The sequence below is a fragment of the Sceloporus occidentalis genome, unplaced genomic scaffold (assembly GCF_023333645.1).
Source record: "Sceloporus occidentalis isolate IW3139 unplaced genomic scaffold, rSceOcc1.0.p SCAF_1, whole genome shotgun sequence".
NCBI classification, from domain to species: Eukaryota; Metazoa; Chordata; class Lepidosauria; order Squamata; family Phrynosomatidae; genus Sceloporus; species Sceloporus occidentalis.
In genome coordinates this window covers 2,612,286-2,639,482 of record NW_028316981.1, presented here as the reverse complement: position 1 = coordinate 2,639,482, position 27,197 = coordinate 2,612,286, and the positions used below count along the sequence as shown (strand labels likewise).

At 43.1% G+C, this 27,197-nt stretch overlaps 1 protein-coding gene across 2 annotated transcripts; it reads right to left on the bottom strand.

The window, feature by feature from the left end:
• Window positions 1-1,726: 1,726 nt before the first annotated feature.
• Window positions 1,727-26,683, bottom strand: LOC149320370 (uncharacterized). 2 transcript variants are annotated; one of them, XM_089501046.1, is made up of 8 exons: window positions 26,536-26,683; window positions 20,845-21,366; window positions 20,525-20,651; window positions 17,503-17,573; window positions 12,943-13,438; window positions 12,686-12,778; window positions 3,885-3,947; window positions 1,727-3,481 (listed from the first exon to the last, which is right to left on the bottom strand). In XM_089501046.1, exons 2-8 carry the CDS (start codon window positions 21,259-21,261, stop codon window positions 2,820-2,822), a joined length of 1,929 nt encoding a protein of 642 aa, XP_089357172.1. In that variant the 5' UTR covers window positions 21,262-21,366; window positions 26,536-26,683; the 3' UTR covers window positions 1,727-2,819. The 2 variants fall into 2 exon arrangements, with proteins under 2 accessions (XP_089357172.1, XP_089357178.1); XM_089501052.1 differs by lacking the exon at window positions 26,536-26,683 and adding an exon at window positions 22,651-23,065.
• Between the last annotated feature and the right edge of the window lie 514 nt (window positions 26,684-27,197).

The following is a 27,197-nucleotide window of genomic DNA, read 5'->3' as shown; positions in this document are numbered from 1 at the left end:
TTTGACAGACAAAAATGAGACACATTACTGATATTAGCCAAAGTTTCCCAAATATTTTGACCTCCCTTTCTATGCCATTGGGCTGAAAGGACTCAGCTGGTCAAATACAACAAATTGAGTACAATAGTTAACGTAGAATTGCAAGTCAATACTGCACAAATAGCCACAAAGATCTTATGTTCTGTTGGTATACTGTGAAATTCTGGGTTATCAGTTTCGTTTATATGTGCCTATATATGCCGCCTGGATGGTGTTTTACTTGTAACAGTCAAACTTATAATTACATACTGCCAATCTGTCTGTTGGCACTCAGTGTTGTTTGAATAGACTTGTTCCTGTCTTCCCAGGGATGTTTCCAGGGTTAAAAGAGCAGTAACAGTTACCTCTGAATGTGACTCTGCAGTACACCTCTACAGCCCCGCTGAGTACCTTTCCCTGTCACTATCCTTAATTTGGCTGCCAGGATTAGCAGCACATATCAAAAAAACTCTAAATAAGCTAGCCTGTTTGTTGATGAAAAATAGAAATGCCACATCCACTGACCTATCTACTGTATGTTAAATGACGAACAACATGAACTTAGAAATGCCATTCTGGACAATAGGGCAGCCATAGATTACTTTTGCTACACAATCATAGGTGTGAAGAGATCAAAAATATGTGCTGTTTTAACTTGTCAGATAACTCATGTTTCATTAATAATTTGCTTAAACAACTACATAATTTAACTACTCAAATCCATCAGGACGTTGGATATTCAGGACTTCCTGGTTGCCAGATTTTCATTGGCTAAAATAAATCCTTGTATATGGCATTATCATTCCGTGTATCATTATTGTATTTTGCTGTGTTTTTTAAAAATATATTCCCTCTTTGTTTCAAATGTTGCAATGGGTGGATTTATTCATCAATCTCATATAGTGCTACCAAGCCTGGAATAATGAAATTAATCGACTTTGAAAAAATAGGTAAAGGGGAGGTGTAGAATTTTTCCCACACGTGCTGAGACACAATGCTTTGCACTCATGCAAAGACGAGAAGTGCTTGTCTTTCGGATTAAAACGGGAGAATTGCTCTACATAGTTAGACATAAACTGCAAAGTTAATCTGGCTCTTCCCATCTGAGGAAGAAAACAGGTTCACTATCACAAGTACAGAAATCCAAAGGTCAAGACACAGATGATTAACCAAACCATGGTAGCATTCAGTATTTTTCCTGCCTGTTTTGTTTCTGCCTATAAAAAAGAATAGACTTGCCTAGTTTGGGGTCAGTTGAATTGGCCAGTGTCAATCTGTCGCAGTAATGCAGTTTCATGTGACTTTAACTGCTGCAGTGCCATCCTACATCATCCTTGAATCCCATTTTGGGAGAAAGGTAGGATACAAATCCAACGAATAATAATAGTAATCATCATCATCTTAGGAATTCTAGTTTTGCAAAGGTCTTTGGCCTGCTTTGCTAAAGTGGGCTGGTGCCTAACCAAACCATTCTGTAGAATGGAGCCACAGCAGTTCAAGTGGGGACCAACCACATTGTTTCTGCAACCCAGAAGGCAAGTTTAGAAGAGCAAAGCGTGGGAAAATTACGTCCTTGAGCTAAGAAACCCAGAATACCCCCAGCTCAGAGGGTTCTGGAAGTTGTAGTCTTTTCTCTTTTTTTTGTTCTAGGCACTGAGGAGCTGGGTGCCCCTTCTCCCCCTTGAACTCCCCCCCCCCAAGTGTCAAAGGTAGGCGAACAGACCAATTTACTGAGTGCTTTTTGTAGATCTCCAGTCTTTGAAAAGCTGGATTTATTTCTTGGTGCCACAAGCCAGCTTTGTTTTTTTAACAGTGAAGGTAGGCAGAGTTCAGACTTGTGGGAATCAATGTTTTTAGCAAGTACCTCAAGCTACAAAATAACATAACTGGTTTAACTGTATTGATTTGCGGTATTGCCTTCCTCTGATGCTGAGAGTGTGTGACTTGCCCAAGGTCTCCCAGTGGGCTTCATGGCCAAGCTGGGATTTCAGCCCTGATTCTGCTGTGCCTCCTGTGATTTATTATGCTTCTTGTTGTTGTGTGCCTCCAAGTCATTTCCAGAGCACCCTCCCTCCCTTCCAAACGTCGATCCCTGGTGACCCTAAGGTGAAACTATCATGGGGGAAGGTTCATCAGAGGGGGATTTCAACTGTCATCCTTTGAGGTTGAGAGAGCGTGACTTTTGTATGTTTCAAGCGATGGATGCAGGTGCTTTTGCCCTGGAAACCCTATTATCACCATTAAAGGGGTTCAGATACCTCCTTTGATAATAGCAGATGGTGTCTACCCTCCCTGATGTTGGCTAATGAAGCCATACAGTGGACAATTGGATAGCAGGAAGGTTATTTTTAATAATGTCCTGAGCTGGGCAAGAAATGCTGTGGAAAGGGCCTTTGGCAGGCTGAAAGGCCAATGGGGATACCTCTTGTTCAGATGGATGGTGCGAGAGGAGAACTTTGTCCCAGTTGCTGCTGCATGAGTTGTACTGCACAACATATGTGAAACAAGGGGAGAAATTCTCCATCTGGACATTGAACCACCATCTCAGCTAATACTCCCCATCTCCCAGGAACAGCTGCGGCAATACAGTAACAGATGTAAAAAATGGGGGCGGGGGGAAAACAGTGCATGCAGCTGTCACCTCACTTCTTGTGGACCATAGATAGATGCATTAATATATTAAACTTTCTTTTTGTAAAAACAGTGTAAATATATTTTTCCTTTTTAAACAAAAAGTTTTCTTGAACATTTTAAACAATTATGTGCACAATTACGCTTGACAACATGACATAACTTTAGAGTCAGGGAGAATAGGTTTCCTTCCTTTTCCTCTGTCTACTTCCTCTTACAGGTAGTCCCTGTGAACTCTGCTCCTCAAGATCCTCCACCACAATGGGGTCTTCCTCACCACTTGGGTCTTCCTCACTATCCTCAGCCTGTGTAAAATCTGCTGGTGGAGTACCCTCTTCATCTGGTGGCGCAATGCCTGAAGATGGTTTTTTTCCTGCCATTTTCCTCCTCTTTCTCCTTAACATGGTCCCCCTGAAGGAAAATGTGGGGGCATAATTCCTTTGCTGTGGAGATGGATTTTGAGGTGCTGAAACAGTAGGAGAGTTGCCATCTTGATTCCCCCTTTGACTTCTCATTATGTCCACGAAAGCGTGCATGCAATCTATCAATTCACGCCTGTCTCTTTGACTTGATATTGCATCTTCCTTTAATATCGCTACAATTTCTTTTGCAACATTGGCTTCGTTGGCCATCCCTCTAGCAATCTGGTCCGATATAGATTGTTGAACCCTTCTCACCATGCGGGCCTGTTCATTTGCATTTTGCATGATAGTTAAAGCGATATGATCTCCTCTTCTTGCCCTCTTACTTTTGCCCATTGAATGGAGGAGGCGGGTCTTTGGTGACTGTGTAACAGCAGTTTGCTTAACATTTCTAATTCCTGCAGAAGTACCTTGAGTGGGATAGGTGAAAAACAATAAGGAATATGTTACTTCTTTTGTTCAAAAGGAAATAATAACACAAACAATTATTTAGAGTTACACAATGACACATCAGATCCCAGGATGCATTTTTAGAAATCATATTTGAGCTATTACAAATAAAAACATTTTACGTTTAACTACAACACTAACATGATAATCTCTATGACTTTTTAATGTTATGTATATGCAGTCTGCCTAGGCATCTCTCTAAACATCTTACATGTACTGCCTGGTTTTGCAAATGTTTACATTGGTAACCTTCAGATCTGATTCATTCCCTAGAGGCATAATTATTTGTTGATGTGGACAACCCCTCATTTCCCCCCTAAAAAATGCCATTTTCATAAAACTAGCACATCACAGAAAACATACCCTCGCCTGGTGATATTGGCCTTCCTGCAATCTGTTGATTGTCTTTGCGCTCTGCACCTGTCCCTGGAAAGGAAGAATACAGTTTGTGTGAGGTCCTTGCAAAGTAGAAACACTTTTTTTATTACATCTTCGTCTAGTAAATATTAATTTGATAGTGGATGATACCTCAATTTGTCACATATTTTAATATTTAAAAGTGATGGACTGCAGTTTTGCAGTTTCCCCACCTTTGCTACTTCTGCAAATGGGGTTTCCTTTTGTTTCTTGCAATGCATTCCAAAATCACAAAATGAACTATTTGGACCATTGCTTGCCGATGTTCAACAATGATCAGCCAGTTGCAGAAAAAGTGTCTACCAAAGCTGCAGCCTGCTTGCAGTTTCTGGACCAAAGAATTTTATTCCAATATGCTTCTTCATTGACTTGTTAGAAGAAGTTTGTGAAGTGGGCTTCCTTGGAACCCTCTTACAGGTGAAGTTTATTTTAGCTTTGTTCAACAATTGCCACTTCAGATTTAAAATATTATCTTGTGTAGATTGAAGTTGTACTATATATGAGCAGTGTTGCAGGGTCTTGTGCAGGAGGACAGAGGGGGACAGAGAAAAGGCAGAATTACTCAACACCTTTTTTGCTTACATCTTCTCAGAAAAAGCAAAGGGTGCTCAACCTGAGGATAATGGAGCAGAGGACAGAATAGGGAAATTTCAGCACAGAATAAGCAAAGAGATAAAAAGAACTGGCAAATGTAGTATCAGAGCCGTTGGCAATAATCTTTGAGAACTCCTGGAGAACAGGAGAAGTCCCAGCAGACTGGAGGAGAGCAAACGTTGTCCCCATCTTAAAAAAGGGGAAGAAAGAGGATCCCAACAATTATCGTCCAGTTACTCTGACATCAATACCAGGAAAGATTCTGGAGCAGATCATTAAACAGAGTCTGTGAACATCTAGAAAGCAATGCTACAATCACAAAAAGTCAACATGGGTTTCAGAGAAAGAAGTCATGCCAGACAAACCTGATCTCTTTTTTTGATAAAATTACCAGCTTGTTAGATGAAGGGAACGCTGTGGATATAGCATATCTTGATTTCAGTAAGGCCTTTGACAAAGTTCCCCATGATATTCTTGCAAACAAGCTTGTAAAATGTGGGCTGGACAAGGTAACTGTTACATGGATTTGTAATTGATTGATCGGCCGAAGCCAAAGGGTGCTCAACAATGGCTCCTTTTCATCCTGGAGAGAAGTGACCAGTGGGGTCCCACAGGGCTCTGTCTTGGGCCCACTGCTATTCAACATCTTTATCAATGACTTGGAGGACAAAATTGGGGGCACACTTATCAAATTTGCAGACGATACCAAATTAGGAGGAGTAGTAAATACCCCAGAGGACAGGATCAAGATTCAAAATGACCTGAACAGACTAAAAAACTGGGCCAAAATGAAATTCAACACAGAGAAATGTAAGGTACTGCACTTAGGGCGGACAAATGAAATGCATAGATATACGATGGGGGACACCTGGCTGAATGAAACTACATGTGAAAGGGATCTAGGAGTTCAAGTGAACATGAGTCAACAGTGCGATGGGGCAGCTAACAAGCCCAATGTGATTTTAGGCTGCATCAATAGAAGTATAGTGTCTAGATCAAGGGAAGTAACAGTGCCACTATATTCTGCTCTGGTCAGGCCCCACCTGGAATATTGTGTCCAATTCTGGGCACCACAATTTTAAAAGGATGTGGAGAAACTGAAGCATGTCCAGAGGAGGGTGGCTAAAATGGTGAAGGGTCTGGAAACCATGCCCTATCAGGAACGACTTAGGGAGCTGGGGATGTTTAGCCTGGAGAAGAGAAGGTTAAGAGGTGATATGATAGCCCTTTTTAAATACTTGAAGGGATGTCATACTGAGGAGGGAGCAAGCTTATTTTCTGCTGCTCCAGAGCCTAGGACCCGGAGCAATGGATGCAAGCTCCAGGAAAAGAGATTCCACCTCAACATTAGGAGGAACTTCCTGACAGTAAGGGCTGTTCAACAGTGGAAGAAATTCCCTCGGAGTGTAGTGGGTTCTCCTTCCTTAGAGGTCTTCAAACAGAGGCTGGATGGCCATCTGTCAGGGATGCTATGATTGAGAATTCCTGCATGGCAGTGGGTTGGACTGGATGGCCCTTGCGGTTGCTTCCAACTCTACGATTCTATTATTCTAGGACCCTTTGGTTACCTGTTGTATGCCTGTCAATAAGTGTTATCATTCAATCCATACAAGAGTCAAAACATAAAACCAAACACTCATTTTGATGAATGGGTGCAAAATAATTTTTCAAATATTTACACCCAAGTCATGGTCCTGACTATTGCATTTCTGTTCAGCGTGCTTTTAGTAAAGCACAATTCAAAAACAATTTTCGCTCACTGTTACAATTTTTAAAAAAATGTCTAATGGTTTCACAGGGAGCCACACTTTGCTCCACAGTACTATACGATGCTGAGAAACGTAGTTTTAATACTTTCATATGTAGGCTATACCAGTACATGGCATATATTTATTACACTATGCTGTAGTACTATCTGCCACTTCACATAGCAATTGATCATAAAAGAAAAGAGCATATCAAAACTGTTGCGTCAGCAATGATAGCTGCCATTTCATGACATCAAAACATAGAAAGAAAACCTAATTCGAAATCTTTACTATATGATTGCAGGGATAGCAGCTTACTAGCTATAGCAGCTTCATTTATATACCATTTCATACCACCTAAGCATCTCTAAGTCGTTTACAACTATAAGCTGATTGCCCCCAACAAGCGAAGCACTCATTTTAGTGATTAGTGACTGTGGTGCATAGAGCACCCGGCTGAGCAATCAGAAGGCAGCTGAGGCCCAAGAAGAAAGAATTTAGCCAGGAAGAAAAGAGACCTAAAAGTGTAAAACCTTTGTTAAAATCAGATGAGGAGAAAGTCTCCAAGTTAAAGGAAAAACATCCTTAAAAAGTCAAAAGGACACAAAATCATACTGTCAGCATGTTTTTTTAATAATGATGATAAAATTCATTTGTAATCCACCTCATAGAAATAGAGGACAAACTTCATAGATCCCAGCTAGATGAACTTTCTATACTTTCAATGGGACAGTGTTGAAAAATGTTTAGTTTGGTAAATGGGTGATATAACCCAAGGGAATGGTCTAGTTCAAAGAGATTGGAAGAATCTTTAAAAAGTAAAGCTTAAAAGAATAGATGTGTGTATACAAAACATGTGAACATCTATAAACTTCACTGTCAAGCATACTGGTGGTGACCAGATAACAGACATTCGTTGGTGGGACCATAAAAGCCATCAACCAACTGGGAAAGGAGATTCAACAGAGAAAGAAAAATCAGAGATCGTGACGAACTATCTAGAGAACGTGATGATTTTGATAAGGGACGCTTTACAGTCTACAGAAGAAGATGTAACAATTGCAATTTTAACTCAAAGAATCTGGTCCAGTGACACAGGAAGAAACAAAGACTTTTTACCAGATGAGGTGTTAAGTCCACAGCCAACAAAAAGAAACACGTTGTCGGTTACAAGAACTGATCCAGAAAAAAACTCCTGAAAAGGGCAATGATATAATTGAGTTGATAGGCTGGAAAACCAATATATTGTTGTTTGTCATTAGTATAATGGAAAACAAAATATTTTCAAAACTGTACTGGGAGTGGGGGAAAGTGGTTAGAGATAATACTCCATCGATCTTCAATCCAGTAAGAAAGAGGAGTTAGAAGATTGAATATGTTTGATAAAAAACATTTAAATGGAACATACAAAAGATCTAAACTTGGGAGAAAAGGTTATTTAAGTGTTATTAAAGTGTTAAAACCCAACAAGTGATAAGGTTTATGGTTATAATATGCTAAACTTATAAGAAAAGTATGGTAGGTTGTTATGTATAATATTGATAAATGGGTAAGTATAATTTATAATTGGGAACTCACTGACCAACACAACCGGTTGGTTGTGTGTGTCAATGAATCTGTTAAAGGGGGAAGGTGTGTGGTGCATAGGCCACCCGTGGGCTGACCAATCAGAAGGCAGCGGAGGCCCAGCCAATAGGATGTGGGCTGGGGATCCTGAACATTGCATGTGTGTCCGTTGGTTTTGGCAGTTGGAATGTTGGCAGTTGGGATTTGACAGTTGAGGGAACGGTTGAGTCCGAGAGAGGACTGTGTTCCATGAGTTCCTGAGGGAAGAGTCAGATAGGGTTCTGTTGAGTCCACTGAGTGGACATAGTTTTATGAGTTCCAGAGGGGAACTGAGGCTTAAGTCCAGTGTCAGGGGCTTATAACCTGATTAAGTCCAGAGAGGGACTATCTCTGGGAAGAGTCTCAAATTGAGGGACTCGGAGATAACCCAACTCTAGGAAGGGAGTTTTGGTGTTATTAGGATCCTGAGGGATTTCACAGCCTGAGTAACTGACTTTGGTTTACTACTGAGAGAGAGAGAGTAGTGAGATATTGGTAACTAATTTGCTAAGTAAAGATACAATAACAACTGTACATTAAAGATACTCAACATACTTGTGTTATTCAAATAAATCTTTATTGTTGTTTGAAAAACTGCTTGGCCTGAGTTTCAAAACACAAACACACGCTACTATATGTTAAAAGACAGGTATAGGAGTAGATTGTGGTGTGCATCACTTAAATTGGTGGCAGCGTTAAGGTGAAGGTTGACTGGATGGGGCTTTCACATAATTTGGTGGCACAATAAAAAAGCTTTGTTACATATTTTGGTGGCAGTGGTGGGATAACAAAAGTCCCAAGCACCTGCATCAATAGAAAGGTTGTCCATTACAGTGACCTTGGAAGGAAGCAAGCCTGAGTAGAGCTGGTACTGAACTCATGGTTTGAGAGTGAATAGCTGCACTAACCACTGCTCCATCAGGGTTCCTATGGGTTTTATAAAAGAAAAAAAGGGGGGTCTTCAAGGAGAGTATTTGAAACCATGCCTCCCCCCCACTAAGGTTGCCAGAATTCTCTTCCAAAAAACTGCGACAAAATGTAGGACATTCAAGAAAAATGGAGGACACAACCAAAAGCCAACATCCTTAATACCTTTTTAAAAATATATATACAGGCTTCTTAGTCATGCTCCGAATGGAGGAGATTTTGACAATCTTCCTGAACAGAAGGTTGAAATGGAGCTCCTCCTCTCCAGAAATGACTTGAAGGCACACAACAACAAATATAATAAAATACATCTGAGGAAGTAGAGTTCAAAGATATGGAGATCTTGGAGCACCTCTGAGACTAAATGCATCTCAGGAAGCTGAGATGCATTTAGATCATGCTGTCAATTTCTTTCTTTCTGTTAATAATAATAATAATAATAATAGAGATCTTGCCTCTATCTGTATTTCAGGATCCTGCCCCCCCATCCCTGGCTACTATGTCTCATTAAAAAATCCAAACTGCATCCAATAAACGAAGCCATCTGAACTCGAGAATTTACTTCTATTATGCAGAGAAGTTGATATTTCATACTTACAACTCTTTTTTCTTCTCTTTCTTTTCTTTGTTCTTGTTTCTTTTTGTCCACAAAACCAAACCTGCCTTTACTTAACTCCTCCTCTCTCTGCCTCTCCCCCAAAGGCAGAAAGAGAATCAACAGGGAAGGCAACTCTTCTGCCCACCAAAGCACAGATTTGGAATGGACCCTTGTTATCCGTTGCAGTTTGGTTCCAGGAACACCCATGAATAATGAAATCCGTGGATGCTCAAGTCCCATTAAATACAATGGCATAGCAAAATGGGGTCCCTTATATAAAATGGAAAAAAATAAAGTCTTGATACTTGAAATTTATCCTTTTCTGAATATTTTCAAGCCGTGGATGCTTGAATCGTGTATAAAAAATTCGTGCATAAGGAGTGCCAACTGTACTTTCTAATTACCATAATTACTCAACTATAAGTCAAGAAATTTATGCCCCAAAATGGACCCCAAATTCATGGATAGACATATATGGGCAATAAGTTAATACTGCTTATAAAGTTCCTAAAAGAAGTGCCCACCTTCCTCTGTAGCCAGAAATCTTTAAACAGCTCCCCGATTGTCCCTGAGTGCTCTCCTCTCTCTCTCTGTTATCCCTCAGCCTTCCCTCGCAGCCAGAGCTAACAAACAGATGCTGAGGCAAGGGACAGAGAGAGAGAGAGAGAGAGAGAGAGAGAGAGAGAGAGAGAGAGAGAATATGCCCAGGCTTGTATCCTGTTTTGCAAACTATGAGCTTTAGAAATCCTGAGGGTTATGTGCAAAGAGAAAGAGGGAGGTTTGTGCCCCATTTTGCAAGCCATGAGCCTTGGAAATCCTGGGAGTTATGTGCAAAGAGAAAGAGGGAGGTTTGTGCCCCATTTTGCAAGCCATGAGCCTTGGAAATCCTGGGGGTTATGTGCAGAGAGAGAGATAGGGGTTCTGTACCACGTTTTGCAAGCCATGAACTGTGGAAATCCTGGAGGTTATGTGCAGAGAGAGAGATAGGGGTTCTGTACCACGTTTTGCAAGCCATGAACTGTGGAAATCCTGGGGGTGAAGAGAGAGAAAGAAACGTCTGTACCCTGTTTTGCAAGCCATGAGCCTTGGAAATCCTGGGGATGAAGGGCAGAGAGAGAGAAAGGACTGCCCCCCCCCCCTTTGCAAGCCATGAGCCTTGGAAATCCTGGGGGTTATGTGCAGAGAGAGAGATAGGGGTTCTGTACCACGTTTTGCAAGCCATGAACTGTGGAAATCCTGGGGGTGAAGAGAGAGAAAGAAACGTCTGTACCCTGTTTTGCAAGCCATGAGCCTTGGAAATCCTGGGGATGAAGGGCAGAGAGAGAGAAAGGACTGCCCCCCCCTTTGCAAGCCATGAGCCTTGGAAATCCTGGGGGTGAAGGGCCAAGAAGGGGGGGGGGTTCTACCCCATTTTGAGAAAGGGGGGAGAGATAGAGAGAGAGAGACGGATGAGGTTTGTTTCCCTATTTTCCATGATGAGACTGTGACCCTTGCAAGAGTTCCAGAGAGGAAGATATAGGGAGGGAAGTGGTGCTTTGTTTCCCCCTTTAAATTTTTTGTAACATGTCCCAGTGTTTTACCCTCTACTTATTGCTCTATGCTAGGGTTGCCATAATTCTGGACCTCCAAACTGGGACAAATGTAGGACAAAAGTAGGACAAAATTTTCAAATGTAGGACACATTTTTTAAAAAAAATTGGAGGACACGCAAAAAAATTGATGATTTTTTAAAAAATGTTAATATAAATGCATGTTTCTTAGGCATGATCAAAATGGAGGACATTTTGGCATTGTTCCTAGACAGATGGCAGAAATGGACTTCCCTTTCTGGCTAACCTCCCCCCCCCATTCCAAACAGCATATTTGGGCATTGAAGAGGAGGAAGAGTGGAAAAGGCAGAGGAGGAGGAAGAGGAGAAGAAGAAGAGGAGGAGGAAGAAGAGGAGGAGGAGGAGGAGGAGGAGGAGAGATGGAGAAGAAGAGGAGAAAGAAGATGAAGAAGAGGAGGAAAAGGAGGAAGAAGGGGAGGAAGAAGGGGAGGAAGAGGAGAAGAAGAGATGGAGAAGAAGAGGAGGAGGAAGAAGATGAAGAAGAGGAGAAAAAGGAGGAAGAGGAAGAAGGGGAGGAAGAAGGGGAGGAGGAGAAGAAGAGATGGAGAAGAAGAGGAGGAGAAAGAAGATGAAGAAGAGGAGGAAAGGGAGGAAGAAGGAAGAGGAAGAAGGGGAGGAAGAAGAGGAGGAGAAGAAGAGATGGAGAAGAAGAGGAGGAGGAAGAAGAAGATGAAGAAGAGGAGGAAAAGGAGGAAGAAGGAAGAGGAAGAAGGGGAGGAAGAAGAGGAGGAGGAGGAGGAGAGGAGGAAGAAGAAGAGGAGGAAAAAGATGAATAAGAAGGGGAGGAAGAGGAGGAGAAAGAAGAAGAAGAGGAGGAGGAAGAAGGGGAGGAAGAAAAGGAGGCAGAAGAAGAGGAGGAGGAGAAAGAGGAAAGGCTCTTTCCCCTGCCTGGCTGCCTCCGTCGCCAATGGAGGAAGCCAGGCAAGGGAATGGGGCCTCGCTGAAGCCAAGCCCCAAACCCCTGCCTGGCTGCCTCCGTCGCCGTTTTGCCCCCACCCCCGGGATTTCCCCCCCCAGAGATGGAGGCAGCCAGGCAGAGGTTTGGGGCTTGGCTTCAGCCGTCCTCCAAGCCCCAGCCAAGCCTGGAGGACTCCGCGATCGCGGAGGAGCCCCCTGGGCATGGCTGGGGCTTGGAAGACAGACGTCCTCCAAGCCCCAGCCAAGCCTGCAGGCCAAACCGGCGCGGGACTGTGCGGACCCGCCCCAAATCAGGAAAGTCCCGCCCCCAGGCGGGATATGGGAAGCCTACTCTATGCCCTTGCAAAGACTGGAGACTGACAATATGTGGCCTGGAGGCACAGCAGGAATCTGGGATTTATGGTTTTAAATATGCCCAGCTAGATGGGACATTTTTTAGACACTCCAATCCGTGACTGTCCCAGGAAAAAACGGGAAATGGCATTTTTCACATGCTGCTGAAGAAAACCTAAGTTATGATTTCCTTTGCTTGCACAAATGCACATTTCTGAATGCATCATCTTATTTCCTAGAAAAAAAATCTTTATGTTCAGAGCATCTACTTGATGATTTCCCAGGTCAGGAGAAGGTTGAGGAACTTAACATTACAGGCATTTGCAGAATACAATTTACATCCATAACAACTATTCATTGTATGTATACATTTCCCTGTTTACACATTTTACTAATTGAATGAGGAAAAACTAACCAATCTCTGTATCTGCTCCAGCCTCAATTACTGTAACAGGAAGGTCAATGACTGTTTTGTTGTTGGCATCAGTCTCGTTTTGGTTACGGGCATCTGAAAAAGTATTGTGTTTAGAAATTATAATTTGTTATCATTTGAAAAATAACATTAGGTGTTAGCTGTAACAAATAATTCTTACACAATGCGATAGGTACTTCTGGAAATCCCTAATATGCTATGTTTTCCCTTTCTGTTTATATAATTTAAAAAAAACATACCTTTTTCTATAGATTGACTGATATTAAGATTACTCCTTTGGGGTCCCTCTTCATCGACCTCCGACAGTGCGGCGTCACTGGCCTCGGTAGCACCATTAGATCCTGCTTCCTGCTCCTCTCTTCCAAATTCCAAACTTCTGGAGAGCCTATTTGGAATAACACTTGCATCTCCATGGAGAATGTTGTCCAGCTCTTTAAAGTATGGACAGGTCACTGGTGCTCTGCCACTATGCTTGTTGTGGTTAACGACACGTCTATATTCTCCCCTCAAATTTTTTGTCTTTGAACGACATTCCTCGGCGGTCCGTGAATGGCCTCGCTTTGCCATCTCTGACGCCACATCCTTGAACACATGTAGATTGCGGTGGCTCTCCGACAACCTTGACTGGAACCTTGTTTCCCCCCAAATTGAAAGGAGGTCCAAAATCTCTGCATGTTCCCAAGCAAAGCCCCTACCTTGCTTCCTTCGTAGGGGTACTTCTTCCTCTGTTTCTCCCTGCAAGGCAGGAGTTGCATGGGATGAAGCCATAATTACACACATCGATAACCGAAACAGAAGATAAACAAACCGATGTCATGTGGGCAGTTCTACTGCTACGTGTTAAATTATAATCATGCAATACCGAAAGTTTGATAGCCTGTGATATGGATGTAATGGAACTGTACAAGCAGGACGTGGATTTATTTTATCGATATAGATTATTGCACTACACTCTTAAACTGTTGCTATTTCACTTAAACTGCTCTGGCTGACTCCTGTTGCCTTTTTGGACTTGAAGTTTAGGAAGGGACATTTAGAATATTCAGCCAGAGAGCTCTTAGGCCTCAATGAACTCCAAAATGCAACATGAAGCAGACACAGCAATTAAAGTGGAATAGCAATGTTTTAACAGTGCAGTCGTGCAATAATCTCCATAATCGCGCAAATGTGTAAGTCTAACTCCACATTTCAACCACTCTAGCACTTTGTCAAAATGCTGTTTTTTCACCTAATGGGGGGAGGTGGAAACTGACCTTTCCTGTTGTCAGAGAAGTTTGACAGACGCTGGGAATGTCTTGCCTGAGGAACATATTGGATTAGGAAGGAGGTGCTATGCCTCCTTAAAAATCTGGAATAAAACTTTAATGAAGTCTATCTTGACCCCGAACAACCATATCTACATGATGCTGGCCGTCAAGTTAGAGGAAAAGGTATATGTTCAGACAGTTGCCCAGGTTAATTCCAAATTTAAAGTAATGAGGAATGAGTTCAACAAATTAATGGAACTCTTCAAGGGCAACCTTCCAAGAGATTGCCTCACTGCTTACTTTAAGGAAATGAAAAGGCTATGGGTCCTTGCCAGGAAGCCTTCCTGGACAGAAAGATATCACAGTAGTAAGTTTACACAGCTACAGTTTTAAAAATTAAATAATTTACTGTTATCCAATTCTATCTTTTAATAAATTACATTTTTGATTAATAAATTGATATTCATGAAGGGGTTTATTTCATCAGTAAACTGCTTGAACCGAGCATAAATTGGCTTGCTGATATATTTATATTTAGCTTACCAAAAATTGTTTTGAAGAGCAATTTCTGTTATGAAATGACAGCGGATTAAAAACTGAAATGCACTACACACACCAAATACAATTTGGGTTGTTGTTTTTTGGTGATGGTGGTGTGGCAAGCTTTGATCCTAAATCATGCCATATACATTCCTGCTATTTTTATCTATTGTTCCATACAGCATTTAGAGCTTTTGTAATCGCTAAAGTAATATTTTCGGAAAATATAAACATGTCACTCCCATTCCTTTCATTGTAACAGTGTATTGGTGTTGAGGAACAAGCATACCTTCCTGTCCAAGAATGCATGGTATAGGCTAGTGATGTGAACCTTTCTAGGTTCGTGTGCCGGAGGCAGAGCTTTCACCCTCTGAGGGGCGGGGTTTCAACCATCCGGGTGGAGCTAACACCCTCCAGGCGGGGCTTCTCCCCCAGCCTTTCCTCACCTCCAGCTGTCTCAGAGAGATATACAGAGTGGGCTAGCTCTAAGTCAGAAAAGGCCCGGGGGAGGCAGAGCCATGGGCACGGGCCCAGTCCTGTTCTTTCTGGGCCTTGCCTCGCCCCTTGCTGGGCTCTCTGGGGACTGTGGTGGGGGGAGAAGGACTGGGCCGAGTCCTCAGTCCTCTTCTTCCTGAGCCTTTTCTCACCCAGAATGCACTCCTTGGAGCCCGTTCGGGATGAGGAAAGGCAAGCTGGCCCAGTCTTCTCCTTTCTGGGACTTTCCTCACCCCCATCCCCATGGACTCCTTGGAGCCTGTTTGCAGTCAGGAAAGGCAAGTTGGGAGGAAGAGGTCTCGGCAAGGGCCCAGTCCTCTCCTTCCTGGGCCTTTCCTCACCCTGAACGGACTCCTTGGAGCCCATTTGGTATGAGGAAAGGCAAGACAGGTGGAAAGGCCTCTCCTTTGTGGGCCTTTCCTCACCCTGCATGGACTCCTTGGGGCCTGTTTGCGGTCAGGAAAGGCAAGCCAGGAGGAAGAGGCTTTGGCACAGGCCTTTCTCTTCCTGGGCCTTTCCTCACCCTGAACGGACATCTCAGAGCCTGTTCAGGATGAGGAAAGGCAAGCCGGGAGGAAGAGGCTTTGGCATGGGCCCAGTCCTCCCCTTCCCTGGCCTTTCCTCACCCCAAACTGACTTCTCGGAGCCCGTTTGTCATGAAGAAAAGCAAGCCAGGAGGAAGAGGCCTTGGCACACGGCCTGTCCCTCTTCCCCACAGACCTTTTCCTGCCCTCAGCTCTCCCTCCGGATATAGCTGGAGGCATGTGACAGTCACTCCTCCGCCCCCTCCCTTTTCCCAGCCTCCAAATGTCTGGGAGAGGGCTGGGAAGAGGAGCCAGAGGCACACAGCTATGGCTCCTTTTCCCCAGCACCATTTTCTGGCTTCCCACTGACTTGGAGAGACAGCTGGAGGCCTGAAAATGTTAGGGAGGAGGAGGAGGAATGGGGATGCAAATGCCTCTTCTGCCTTTTCCCTCTTGCCCGCGCCTGGCAAAATAGTGTCATGTGCCACTTCCAGCACACATGTCATAGGTTCAGCAACACAGGTATAGGCTGTAGATAAGTACATGTAAGCAAATTGAATTGTGTATGCTGCAGGCTGTCGCAGAACTAGGGGAATGATTTCCAACAAAATGGTTCAGCAACAGGCCTCTGCCGCCTCAAGAAACTACCACCAACAGGGTAGGTTTACATCCTCCCCTTCCTATAAATGCACAGCCATGCTATCACTACACATAACCATGATGTTCACTATATGTCTCGTTGCAGTCTATCGCAGAGGAAGGGGACATCCATCACTAAGGACTGTGGTGGAGGAGTCCAATTCAGAGCCCAGTGGCCAAGAGGCTAAAGGTAGGTTATAAAAAAAATTCCAGAAACAACATAGCTTTACATTGGGGTTGGGGTTTTCCAAGGCATTTTAAATATCTGACCTAACAAGACCAAAAGGTCCTGTGAGACCTACGTTTCAGAAATCAGCCCTCATTTTCCTTTCATCAGAGGAAATGAAAGGAAACGCTCCCCCAGAACAAGAAACCTCTGTGATAGGTTCATAATGATAGTGTTGTCATAAGATGAAATTTACTTGAAGGCACACAACAACTCAGCAAAGGGGAAAAGAGAGAAGGGGACAAATCTTGCCCTTTCCAGTAGAGTCTGCAAAAAGCCATCTGATGCAGACTCTCTAAGTTTATGTGTATACACTTCAGCAATAACTTTTGCCATCTTGACCAGTCTTCTGTTGCCTGGCCACACATGTGACAGTTGTCATATGTGAAATGTTGGAGGCTATGTTATAGGTGCTAGAGAGGGAGTGGGAAGTCAACTGCTGAAGTTTTGGCTGGTTTCCAGCCAATTTGAAAACAAACAGAAGTAGGGACATGTATGTATATAACAAATTTTAAAAGATTCATAATATATAAATTAATAATAAAATCATAGTCCAAACCTATAAACAGCAATATGGGGAAAAGTCCATGAGACATAAATCATTTATGGCCCAAGGTCCTAGTATTTCTACCCACAAAGAGACACTGAATACAGTCTTCAGACATGGCCAATGACGTTCTTATGTTCTCCAATTTTGAGCAAAATATTACCTGAAAACTGACTTTAAAAACAATTTCCCCGCCTCTGCTTCAGACAATCCGTCTTTCTTGTAGAGGCCAACGTTACTCCTGGACCTGCTGGTTACTTGGCAGCTCCAGAAGTTTCGGTAGCCTCCCTCTGAGTGCCACAGAGGGAGAGGGATTTCTTTTGGACAAAGGAAGGAGGATGGGAATATCTATCAGATCCCCTTTTAGGTTCAAGAAAAAATACAAAGATAAAGAGCAACTCTAACGCAAGGATAAGGAGGCAAAAGACACAGGGATTAAAATCAAAAGTAGAAGTTTGCAATTTTTAAAACCCAAAGCAAAGTGAAACAAAATTCTCCACTAGCACTGAGAGGAATGTGATCTGGGAAAAGAGGAACCCAGACTGCTCCAGTCCTCTTGTGCCCAAAATCCTTCTCCTCACCTGGTCTGGTTCTGGTCCTCTGTAAAAAGGAAGAGAAAACTGAGTCCTTGTTGGTGGCATCATTCCAGCCTCTGTGGGAGAGACCAAGATGGGGGGAAGCCAGTCACATCTGTTGCTGTTACAGTTTTGAAGACTCACTAAGAATTAACGGCACACCTCAGTTAACAAAGCCTCTGACAAATAAGCTCCTTTTTTACAAAGTCATATTGTACCCTCCCTGCCCCCATTTCCTCTTTGTCCTCTATACAGATGAAAAATATTTCAGCAGCATATGCATTGGAAGGATGGTGAAAGAGGGCTGGGAAAAACATGAGTTTTCAGCACTTGGTTGCAGCAATGTGTTTGGAGTAAATAATGCACTAACGGTTGAGCTGAGAAACAGTGGGATTCTGCACTAACTGATCCTGCTGCAGCCCACAACACACAAGTGAAAGAGCAGCTGCCCCAGAGACCCTCACTGAGCATGAAGGAAGAGCTAAACAGAAAGAAAATGGAAGAGCAGAGAAGCCTGCCTCAGCAGCTATCCCAACATTTTGGTCTAGTCTCCTTTTTAAAAAAAAATAGTTCAGGAACCTGTTCCTAGATTTCCCATGCGATTTGTGCCTCTCATACGAAATTTTCTGTTAAAGAAAAATGCTCTGGAACACATGGAGTTTGATCGCTGTGGTATATCTGTATTCTTTTGAAAGTCTAACAACACAAGAATGCTTCCAGCCCAAGAAAATGCAGAGGGTGATTGTGTGCAGTGGTTTGGGTTCTGGAGTGGAAAAATCCATTTCTAGACTTCACTGAATCCTGAAAGTCACTGGGAAACCTTGGGGCCCCGCTCTCTCTGACCTACCTCACAGGGTTGCTTTTGTGCAGACAAAGAGGTTACAGAGACAGTATTGAAGGACTTAAGTTCCAGAGTGCAAAAGCCTTATGAGCATAGAAACACACAGGGAACAACATGTGGCATGTACTTTTAGGAATAAAATCAATCTCCACATCTGGAGATGAGCATTACCCATGCTGTGCACCACTTGGGTTGAATGGCAACATTTCCCACCAAATGTATAACTGGACGCACACCAGGCAAAATGTCCCATTGTTTCCATAGAAGACTCTGGGAGGCAGTAACACAACGCAGTAAAGTGTACAGTAGAGCCAGGATTTGAACACTGATCTCCAGAGTTGTAGTCCAACACTCAGACCACTACGTCATGCTGCCTCCCAGGGTCCTTAAAGTTGCTGTAAATCAGAAATTACATGAAAGTCTGCAGCAACAACAAATAGTGATATAAGGGTTAAAAGATCAGAACGGGGGATAGGGATAGGGGAAATCAAATTCCAGCTCCCACTGAGACACAAAATCCACTGGGATGTGAACTACCTACTGTCTCAGACATACACTGTCCTACATCACAGGGTGGTTGTTGTGAGGATAAAATGGCCTTGAGTTGACGGGAGCAAAGGCCAGATGCAGGTAAGAACACAAAGCTCTGGAACATCAGACTAATAAGAAAATTAACTGAAAGAGGAAGGGCTGCTAGAGACAACCAAGACCACTCCAATTATATGCAACACTGTGAAAGTTTATTAGTTATGCCAATGAAAATGCCTAACTTCCTCACATGATGCTTTTTGAAAAGATATTAGAGTCATCCCTCCGAATTCGAGGGCGATCTGTTCTGGGCCCCCCCGTGAATATGAAATTTCATGGATAATCAAGTCCCATTGTCCCCAGTTTTGTACTGCCATTGGGGACAATAGGACTTGAATATCCTCCCTCCCTAGTGTGGAATGGCAGTCTTTTTGCAGCAAAATGCACACCAACAGATACATCTGAAAGCCCAGTGACCCTGCATGCACAACTCTACTTCCACAATCATGCACCATATGTGGATGTTCCGCATCAGACCAAGATGTCTAACAGCATCACGAACATATGCTAATTGGTTAGGAAGATAGATAGGAAGATATGATTGAATCTGTAGGTATATGGAAGTTAAATTGGTTTATTTTCCCCCATTTTTTTTCTTCTCCTTTCTTTTTCTGTATGTAGTGTTCAAAGGAGGAGGAAGAAGATAGAACGGCTGTTAGAAAGCTAAAGTATGTGGTAGAAGGTTAGAGCAAGTGATGGAAGGTTTGAGTGTTGGAATGAAGGTTAGAGAAGAGAAGGTTAAGGGTAAGTGTTAGCAAGAAAAAACGGCCGAAGAGGGGGAGAGGGAAAAGAATAAGAGAAGTAGGAAAAGGAAGAGGAAAGAAGTTGTTGGAGTCAGAGAAGGTTAGAAAAGAGTAATAGACAGAAACTGAGGCAGAAGCTTTGAAAGTTGGAAGCTTCTTTGGGGAATGTCTGAACACTATATGTCTGATTTGTTACTTTGTATGGATGTATGTATGAATATATGTTATTTTGTATGTATGTTTAACATGTATGCTTTTTTAATTTAATCAAAATATTTCTAAAAATAATAATAAAAACATATGCTAATGATATTTTGAGAATTTAAAAGTCATTAACTTTGGATATAAGAATTAGCAGAAAAGAGAGGAAGTAATATTTGTATAATGTAGTTGAATGTTTTTATGTTATGTTATGTCAATGAATGTTTGTCCAAAGTATTCATTTTAAATGCTTTAAAAATATTTCATGTGATTATGGAATGCAAAATATAATAATGATAAGTTTAGTTAAGTATTCTTGATTTTGATCTCCTTAACAGACTTATCACTTTATGATTATGTAACTAATAAAAATATTACTAAAACAAAGATGTCTCACAGCTTCCACTGGGGAAATTAGAGCCGGCGTGCTGTAGCATTTCAGTGCTGGACTATGACTCTAGAGACCAAGGTTCGAATCCCTGTTCTGCCATGGACACTCCCTGAGTAACCTTGGGGAAGTCTCATGCTCTCAGCCTCTGAAGAAGACAAGGGGAAACTCCCTCTAAATGAATCTTACCAAGAAAACCCTGTGATAAGGTTACTTTAAGTTGGAAATGACTTGAAGGTACACAACAACAGCAAGGAGACTCCTTACCTTGCAATGAGGCCCCTCCATCGTACTCCTCCTTGATCACCCTCCATTGGGGATTCTGCCTGGGATCCAATGGAGCCTTCTCGTCCACAGGGAATTCAGACTTAACTTCTACCAAGAGACTCTTGACCTGAAACAGCAGTCAGGATTCAAGAAATGGAATTTGGAGAAGGATGAGGTGCCCCATATTTCAGATCTGGGGGCACCACATTTCAGCAGAACATCTTCAGGTGGCCTTTGTCCTCCGAAGTCCTCAGAGGCTCAAAAAAGGCAGCCCAGAGCCAAAATCTGCTTACCTTGGCCCCAAGAAGAATTGCTCTCACCTGCTGCTCTTTCTGCTCCTTTTCTGCCTGTGCCTGAGTCAGGAGGAAACCCTCTGCCAGGGCCACTGCCTGGGAACAAGTCCCTGCCCCACATCCCCTGACCCAGTTCTCCAGCTCCGGGGGCAAGATGGTCAGGAACTGCTCCAAGATCACCAGGTCCAGGATCTCATTTTTTGTGCGTTGATCTGGCTTCAGCCACTGACAGCAGAGATAGTGGAGTCGGCTGCAAACCTCTTGGGGTCCCTCGCCCTCCTTGTAGGAGAATTGCCTGAAGTGCTGGCGCTGTATCTCTGAGCTGGCAAGGTCATCTCCCAGGGAACTCTGGACTGTCATCTCCCAGAATCCCTCACTGCTCTCAGCAATGAAGCCATCAGGACCTCTTCCTCCTCCAGGACCAGTTGAGACTGGTTCATCCATCTATTTTCTTTTTTTTAAAGCAATGAACCACAAACAGGATCAAAGATATTCCTCCTATGTCCGTCTCAGGGAAAATATGTCCCTAAGATGCTCTGCCGCAACAACCTGTAAAACCAACAGATTATTGTGTTATTGCTGATATTATTAGGTATTTAAAGCACCATCATTGTACATTGTTTTGTTAAGAATTATTACCCTGGTACAGGTACCCTAGAGGCACTAGATCTTATCTGATCTTGTAAGTTAAGCAGGGTCAGCCCTGGGTAGTACTTGGATGGGAGATCACCAACAAATACCATGCTGTACACTCTACTTCAGAGGAAGGAACTGGCAAAACCATTTCTGAAGATTCCTTGGCTAATAAAACCCTATGAAATTCATGGAGTCACCATAAGTTGACAGGCAACTCGAAGGCACACAGGGAAGAAGAAATTTACGGAGCCTTCCAATATCCACTGAAAACAAAAACAGTACAGTATGCTATTACCACACTTAACCTTCAACGTTATATTTTATGATGTATGTAATATATAGAACCAGCATGGCATAGTGGTTTCAGTATTGGACTACATCTCTGGAGGTCAGGGTTCAGTTCCTTACTCAGCCATGGAAAAACCACTGGGTGAGACACACTCTCAGCCCATGATAGGGTCGCCTTAGAGTCACCATAAGTCAGACAGGACTTAAAGACACCCTACAATATATAATATCATGATATTTATTCATTAAAATCTCATTGAAGTTCCCGCTCGTTTTATAATAAATAATAATAATAAAATATTTATTTGTATCCCGCCTCTCCCTTTTGAGGATTGAGGTGAGTAACAGCAAAATCAAATACAATACAAAAGCAATAATAAAAACATTCCATTATTCTCCTTTCCCCCCTACCCTCCCTCCTACAAATATGAAATTATGACAATAAAAACCAGATAAATAAGAACATGATCAATTAAAACAGATTAAGGCGCAAGAGGCAATACAGAGGGGACCGATTAAGGAAGCAGATAATTCTATCCTGATCAGAGGTCAGTCTGGGAAGGCCCACCGGAAGAGGACCGTTTTTTATCGCCTTTTTGAAGGCGTCAACAGATGTCATCTGGTGGGTCTCCTCTGGCAAGTCATTCCAAATTTTTGGAGTAGCAGCTGAAAAGGTCCTCTGGGAAGTCGCCACCATTCTGGATTTTCCTGACAGTAGTAGGTTCTTCCCAGAGGACCTGAGTGCGTGGGAAGGATTATATGGGAGGAGGTGTTCCATCAAGTAAGCTGGACCCAAGCCATGTAGGGCTTTATAGGTAATAACCAAGACCTTGTACTGTGCCCAGAAGTTGATAGGCAGCCAATGCAAACATTTCAAGATAGGTGTAATATGGTCGAACCTAGATTTACCTGCAACCAATCTGGCTGCCATATTTTGAACCAGTTGAAGTTTCTGAACGTGGCACAAGGGTAGTCCCATGTAGTGTGTGTTGCAGAAATCGAGATGAGAGGTTACCAGCGCGTGTATAACTGTTTCTAGGTCCCGTAGCTCCAGATAGGGTCGCAGTTGGCATATCAGCCAAAGCTGATAATGGGCACTCCTGGCTGTCACATCTATCTGTGAAGACAGTTGAAGCGATGAGTCCAGGAGCACGCCCAGACTGTGAACACAGTCCTTTAGGGAAAGTGTGACTCCGTCCAGGACTGGTGAACATATCTTCATACCCAGATTAGGGTGCTTAAGTCTATTTTCCATCATCCAGTCCATTACTGACCTCAGTCAGTCATTCAGAGGAGAGATGCCCTCCTTGGTCATTGAAGCAGTCTGAGACATAGGGAAACAGATTTGGGTGTCATCAGTGTACTGATAACACCAGCCCCATGTCTCCGGATGATCTCACCCAGCGGCTTCATGCAAATGTTAAACAGCATGGGAGACAGAATGGCACCCTGTGGGACACCAGATGTCAGCTCTCTTTTAGAAGAGCAGCTGTCTCCCAGCATGTTTAGCCTGGAGAAGGGGAAATTAATAGGCGATATCATAGCCCTGTTTAAATATGTAAAGGGATGTCATACTGAGGAGCAAGCAAGCTTGTTTTCTGCTGCTCCAGAGAAGAAGACACGGAGCAATGGATGCAAACTGCAGGAAAAGAGATTCCACTTCCAACATTAGGAGGAACCTCCTGACAGTAAGGGCTGTTCGACAATGGAACACAGTCTCTCAATGGAGTGTAGTGGAGTCTCCCTCCCTGGAGGTCTTTAAACAGAGGCTGGATGGCCATCTGTCAATGGGGATGCTTTGACTGATAGTTCCTGCATGGCAGGGGTTTGGACTGGATGGCCCTTGCGGTCTCTTCCAACTCTATGATTCTATGAATTACAGTGCACCCGCGCCATACGCGGGCACGCCATACGCGGCCTTGAGCATACGCGCTCAAGCCGCGGGGCGCGCGCAGGGCAGTGCGTCCCATTCAATTGAATGGGTGCGTGCACGAGTTGCACCCGTGCTGCCGCGCACGAGCCCCATTGTTTCCAATGGGACTCGAGCATAGGCGGAATTCACCTTACGCGGAGGGATCCGGAACAGATCCCCTGCGTAAGGCAAGGACAGACTGTACATGAAAGATTTAAAATGGACTATAAACTAGAAGGTTTTGCAAAAAAGAAAGAAAGAAAGAAAAAAAGAACAAAAGAAGAACAGATATCGATGAGATATTGTTCCGATCCCAAAGGTCCATCATATCTAAGCTATACAAACTTTTTTTGAAAATAGAAATGCAAGCGGACGCAGTCAAAGACTGTATGGTTAAATGGGCAATTAACATAGGACACCCATCCGAATGGAGAGCTAGGAAAGACCCAGCAGACAAGACTTAAAATTTACGCTCTGTATGGATGTTAAAGAAAATTTCTACAAGATGGTACACAGGTGGTACCTTACTCCAAACAAGACAGTCAAAAGGCAACAACATGAAAAGGTTAAATGCTGGAAATGTGACGGAAATGAAGGGTCACTGTACCATATCTGGTGGACATGTCCTGTAGCAAAAGGATTTGGGAAAGAAATTTACGAGGCAATGCAACAAATAATACGATGTTCAATTAAACTGACACCAGAAAACCTTTTGTTGAATATAATCGTAGGCCATGAAGAAAGGAAACACCTAAAATATATTTTGTATGCAATTACAGCTACAAGAATGTCATATGCCCAAAAACGGAAAGAGAAAAAAGTACCAACGTTAGATGACTGGCTCTGGAAAAGCCTAGATATGTTGGAAATGGACAGGATCACATTGTTATTAAATAAAAAAAACCCATGAATGGATGGGATAAAGACTGGAACACAGTACTGGATTTCTTTGAAAGGAAATGGTCAGCTAACCAAACACAGATGAGTAATCAGAAGATGGACTAGCATATAATAGAACACAAAAATACAGGACTAACATTTCAAATACAAATCGCATAATAAACACAGTCCTGAAATATAAGGACTAGAACAGATGAGAAGTGGATGGACGGTTGAAAAATACTAAAATCCTAAAGAAGAAGAATTTTTAAAACTGTAATGAAATAAGAAAATAAGGAAAATGAATAATATTTATAAGTGATATGGTGAATTTTAATTAAACAATATTGAAAACAAAATAAAATGCAAAGATATGCAACTAAACACAAAGGTGAGAATTGCAGAAGCCATTGTATTCCCCTGTGATGTCAACTGTATATTGTATTCCTATTACCAAGTAGGGATGTGAGAGCTGTACAGATAGTAAAGAAGATAGGAAGATAATCTATTCATTGGAGATGTAGTGCTAGGGAAGAGTGCAGAGGGCCCCATGGGCAGCCAAAGGAAAAAACCAATGGGTCCTAGGGCAGATCAGGCCAGAATCCTCTCTGGAAGAGGCCAAGACGACCAAACCAAAGCTGAGGTACTATGGACACATGATGGGAAAAGACAATATCAATATCATCATCACCTTCATGGATATCCCTCCTTTCTTCCAATAAGGGGTCTCAGGGTGCCTAACAACATTTTAAAGCAACACAGATTAAAAACACTTACCAAAGTTAAATGGAAGTATAAACTATACAGTGAAGCAATCACATATTAAAACAATTAAAATACTAGAAGGCATTAAAAACAGTAAGAAGATAAATCCATTATAATTTAAACCATCAGTTCCTTTTACAGCTACCAGAGCATACACCCCTCCCCCCCCAAAAAAAACCCCATGGAGATGTACAATAATGATGGATCAACAGCATCTTTCCAAAACTGGCCCCACCATTTAAAAAGCCAGTTATTTGCACCCAGCCTCCAAAAAAACCAAGCTACATTTTATAAAAAAGCCAATGGCTAAAATCCTTTTTTCAGGGGGTTGGGATAATTGTATACATTGCATTTCTAAAGGTTGTACGCCGCTTCGATTGTGGTAAGAAAAAGCGGGATATAAATTAAAGTTTTATTATTATTATTATTATTATTATTAAATTTTGGCCATTGAGTTTTTATTAAGAACCCCAACAAGGCTTCTTCATCCAAAAGGATGGCTGAGGGGGGTTCAAACTCACCCCCCTTTCAAAGAAACCCCATTTGGGATTGGGGTCCCCAATCATAACCCTTCTTTTTGGGATGTGTATCTCCCCTTCCCCAAATTGAAATCCTAATCCCAAAACCTAGGACCCTCCAGAAACCCCCCAAACCAGCCCTACTTTTTGGAGGGAGGGGAACCCTTATTTCATCCCCCAAAAACTGAAGGGGGAAAAACCTACAGTCCAAACCACCACCCGCATAACAACAACAACAACAACAACAACAACAAATAATTATTATTATTATTATAAGACTTGTTGGGGTTTTTATAAAATCCCAATGGCTAAAATTAGCTTTTTTGGGGGGTGGAGGTGACAATAAATAATTATAAGCCTTCTTGTTGCCCGCTTCTCTTCCTGGCCCCAGCTGAGGATGGGAGCCCCAGTGTCCCAGGGCCTGGCCTTCCAGGGGAAGAGGCCCTCCTCTGCTGTGGCCCTCACTCAGGATGATAATAATAACAACAACAACAATAACAATAATGCTGGGGAAGGAGGAGGAAGCGAGAGAGGCCAGAGGGAGGAGGGACTCCATTAAGGAGGTCGCTCAGTCTGGGGATTATGAAGGGGCCGCAGGGATTAGGAGGGCAGGGGCTGGGAGATGCCTCGCCCACAGGGGCGCCATCAGTCGAGAGCAATTGGAAGGCAGTAAACAACAAACAACAACAACTCCCCTTCAATGTGGCCCCCTTTCCTTACCTCCTCCTCCTCCTCCTCTCCGGCAGTTCCTCTCTCTCTCTAAGCCTCCTTTACACAACACTGACCTTTCCCAGCATTTCGTGCCTCTCTAGGAATATTAATCTCTTCTCTCTCTCCCCTCCCCTTTGGAGGAGGACTCTCTAGGAATCTGAGCCTCTGCTCTCTCTCCCCTTTGGAGGAGGACTCTCTAGGAATCTGAGCCTCTGCTCTCTCTCCCCTTGGAGGAGGACTCTCTAGGAATCTGAGCCTTCTGCTCTCTCTCCCCTTGGAGGAGGACTCTCTAGGAATCTGAGCCTCTGCTCTCTCTCCCCTTGGAGGAGGACTCTCTAGGAATCTTAATCCTCTCCTCTTCTCCCCTTTGGAGAAGGACTCTCTAGGAATCTGAGCCTCTGCTCTCTCTCCCCTTTGGAGGAGGACTCTCTAGGAATCTGAGCCTCTGCTCTCTCTCCCCTTGGAGGAGGACTCTCTAGGAATCTGAGCCTCTGCTCTCTCTCCCCTTTGGAGGAGGACTCTCTAGGAATCTGAGCCTCTGCTCTCTCTCCCCTTGGAGGAGGACTCTCTAGGAATCTGAGCCTCTGCTCTCTCTCCCCTTGGAGGAGGACTCTCTAGGAATCTTAATCCTCTCCTCTTCTCCCCTTTGGAGAAGGACTCTCTAGGAATCT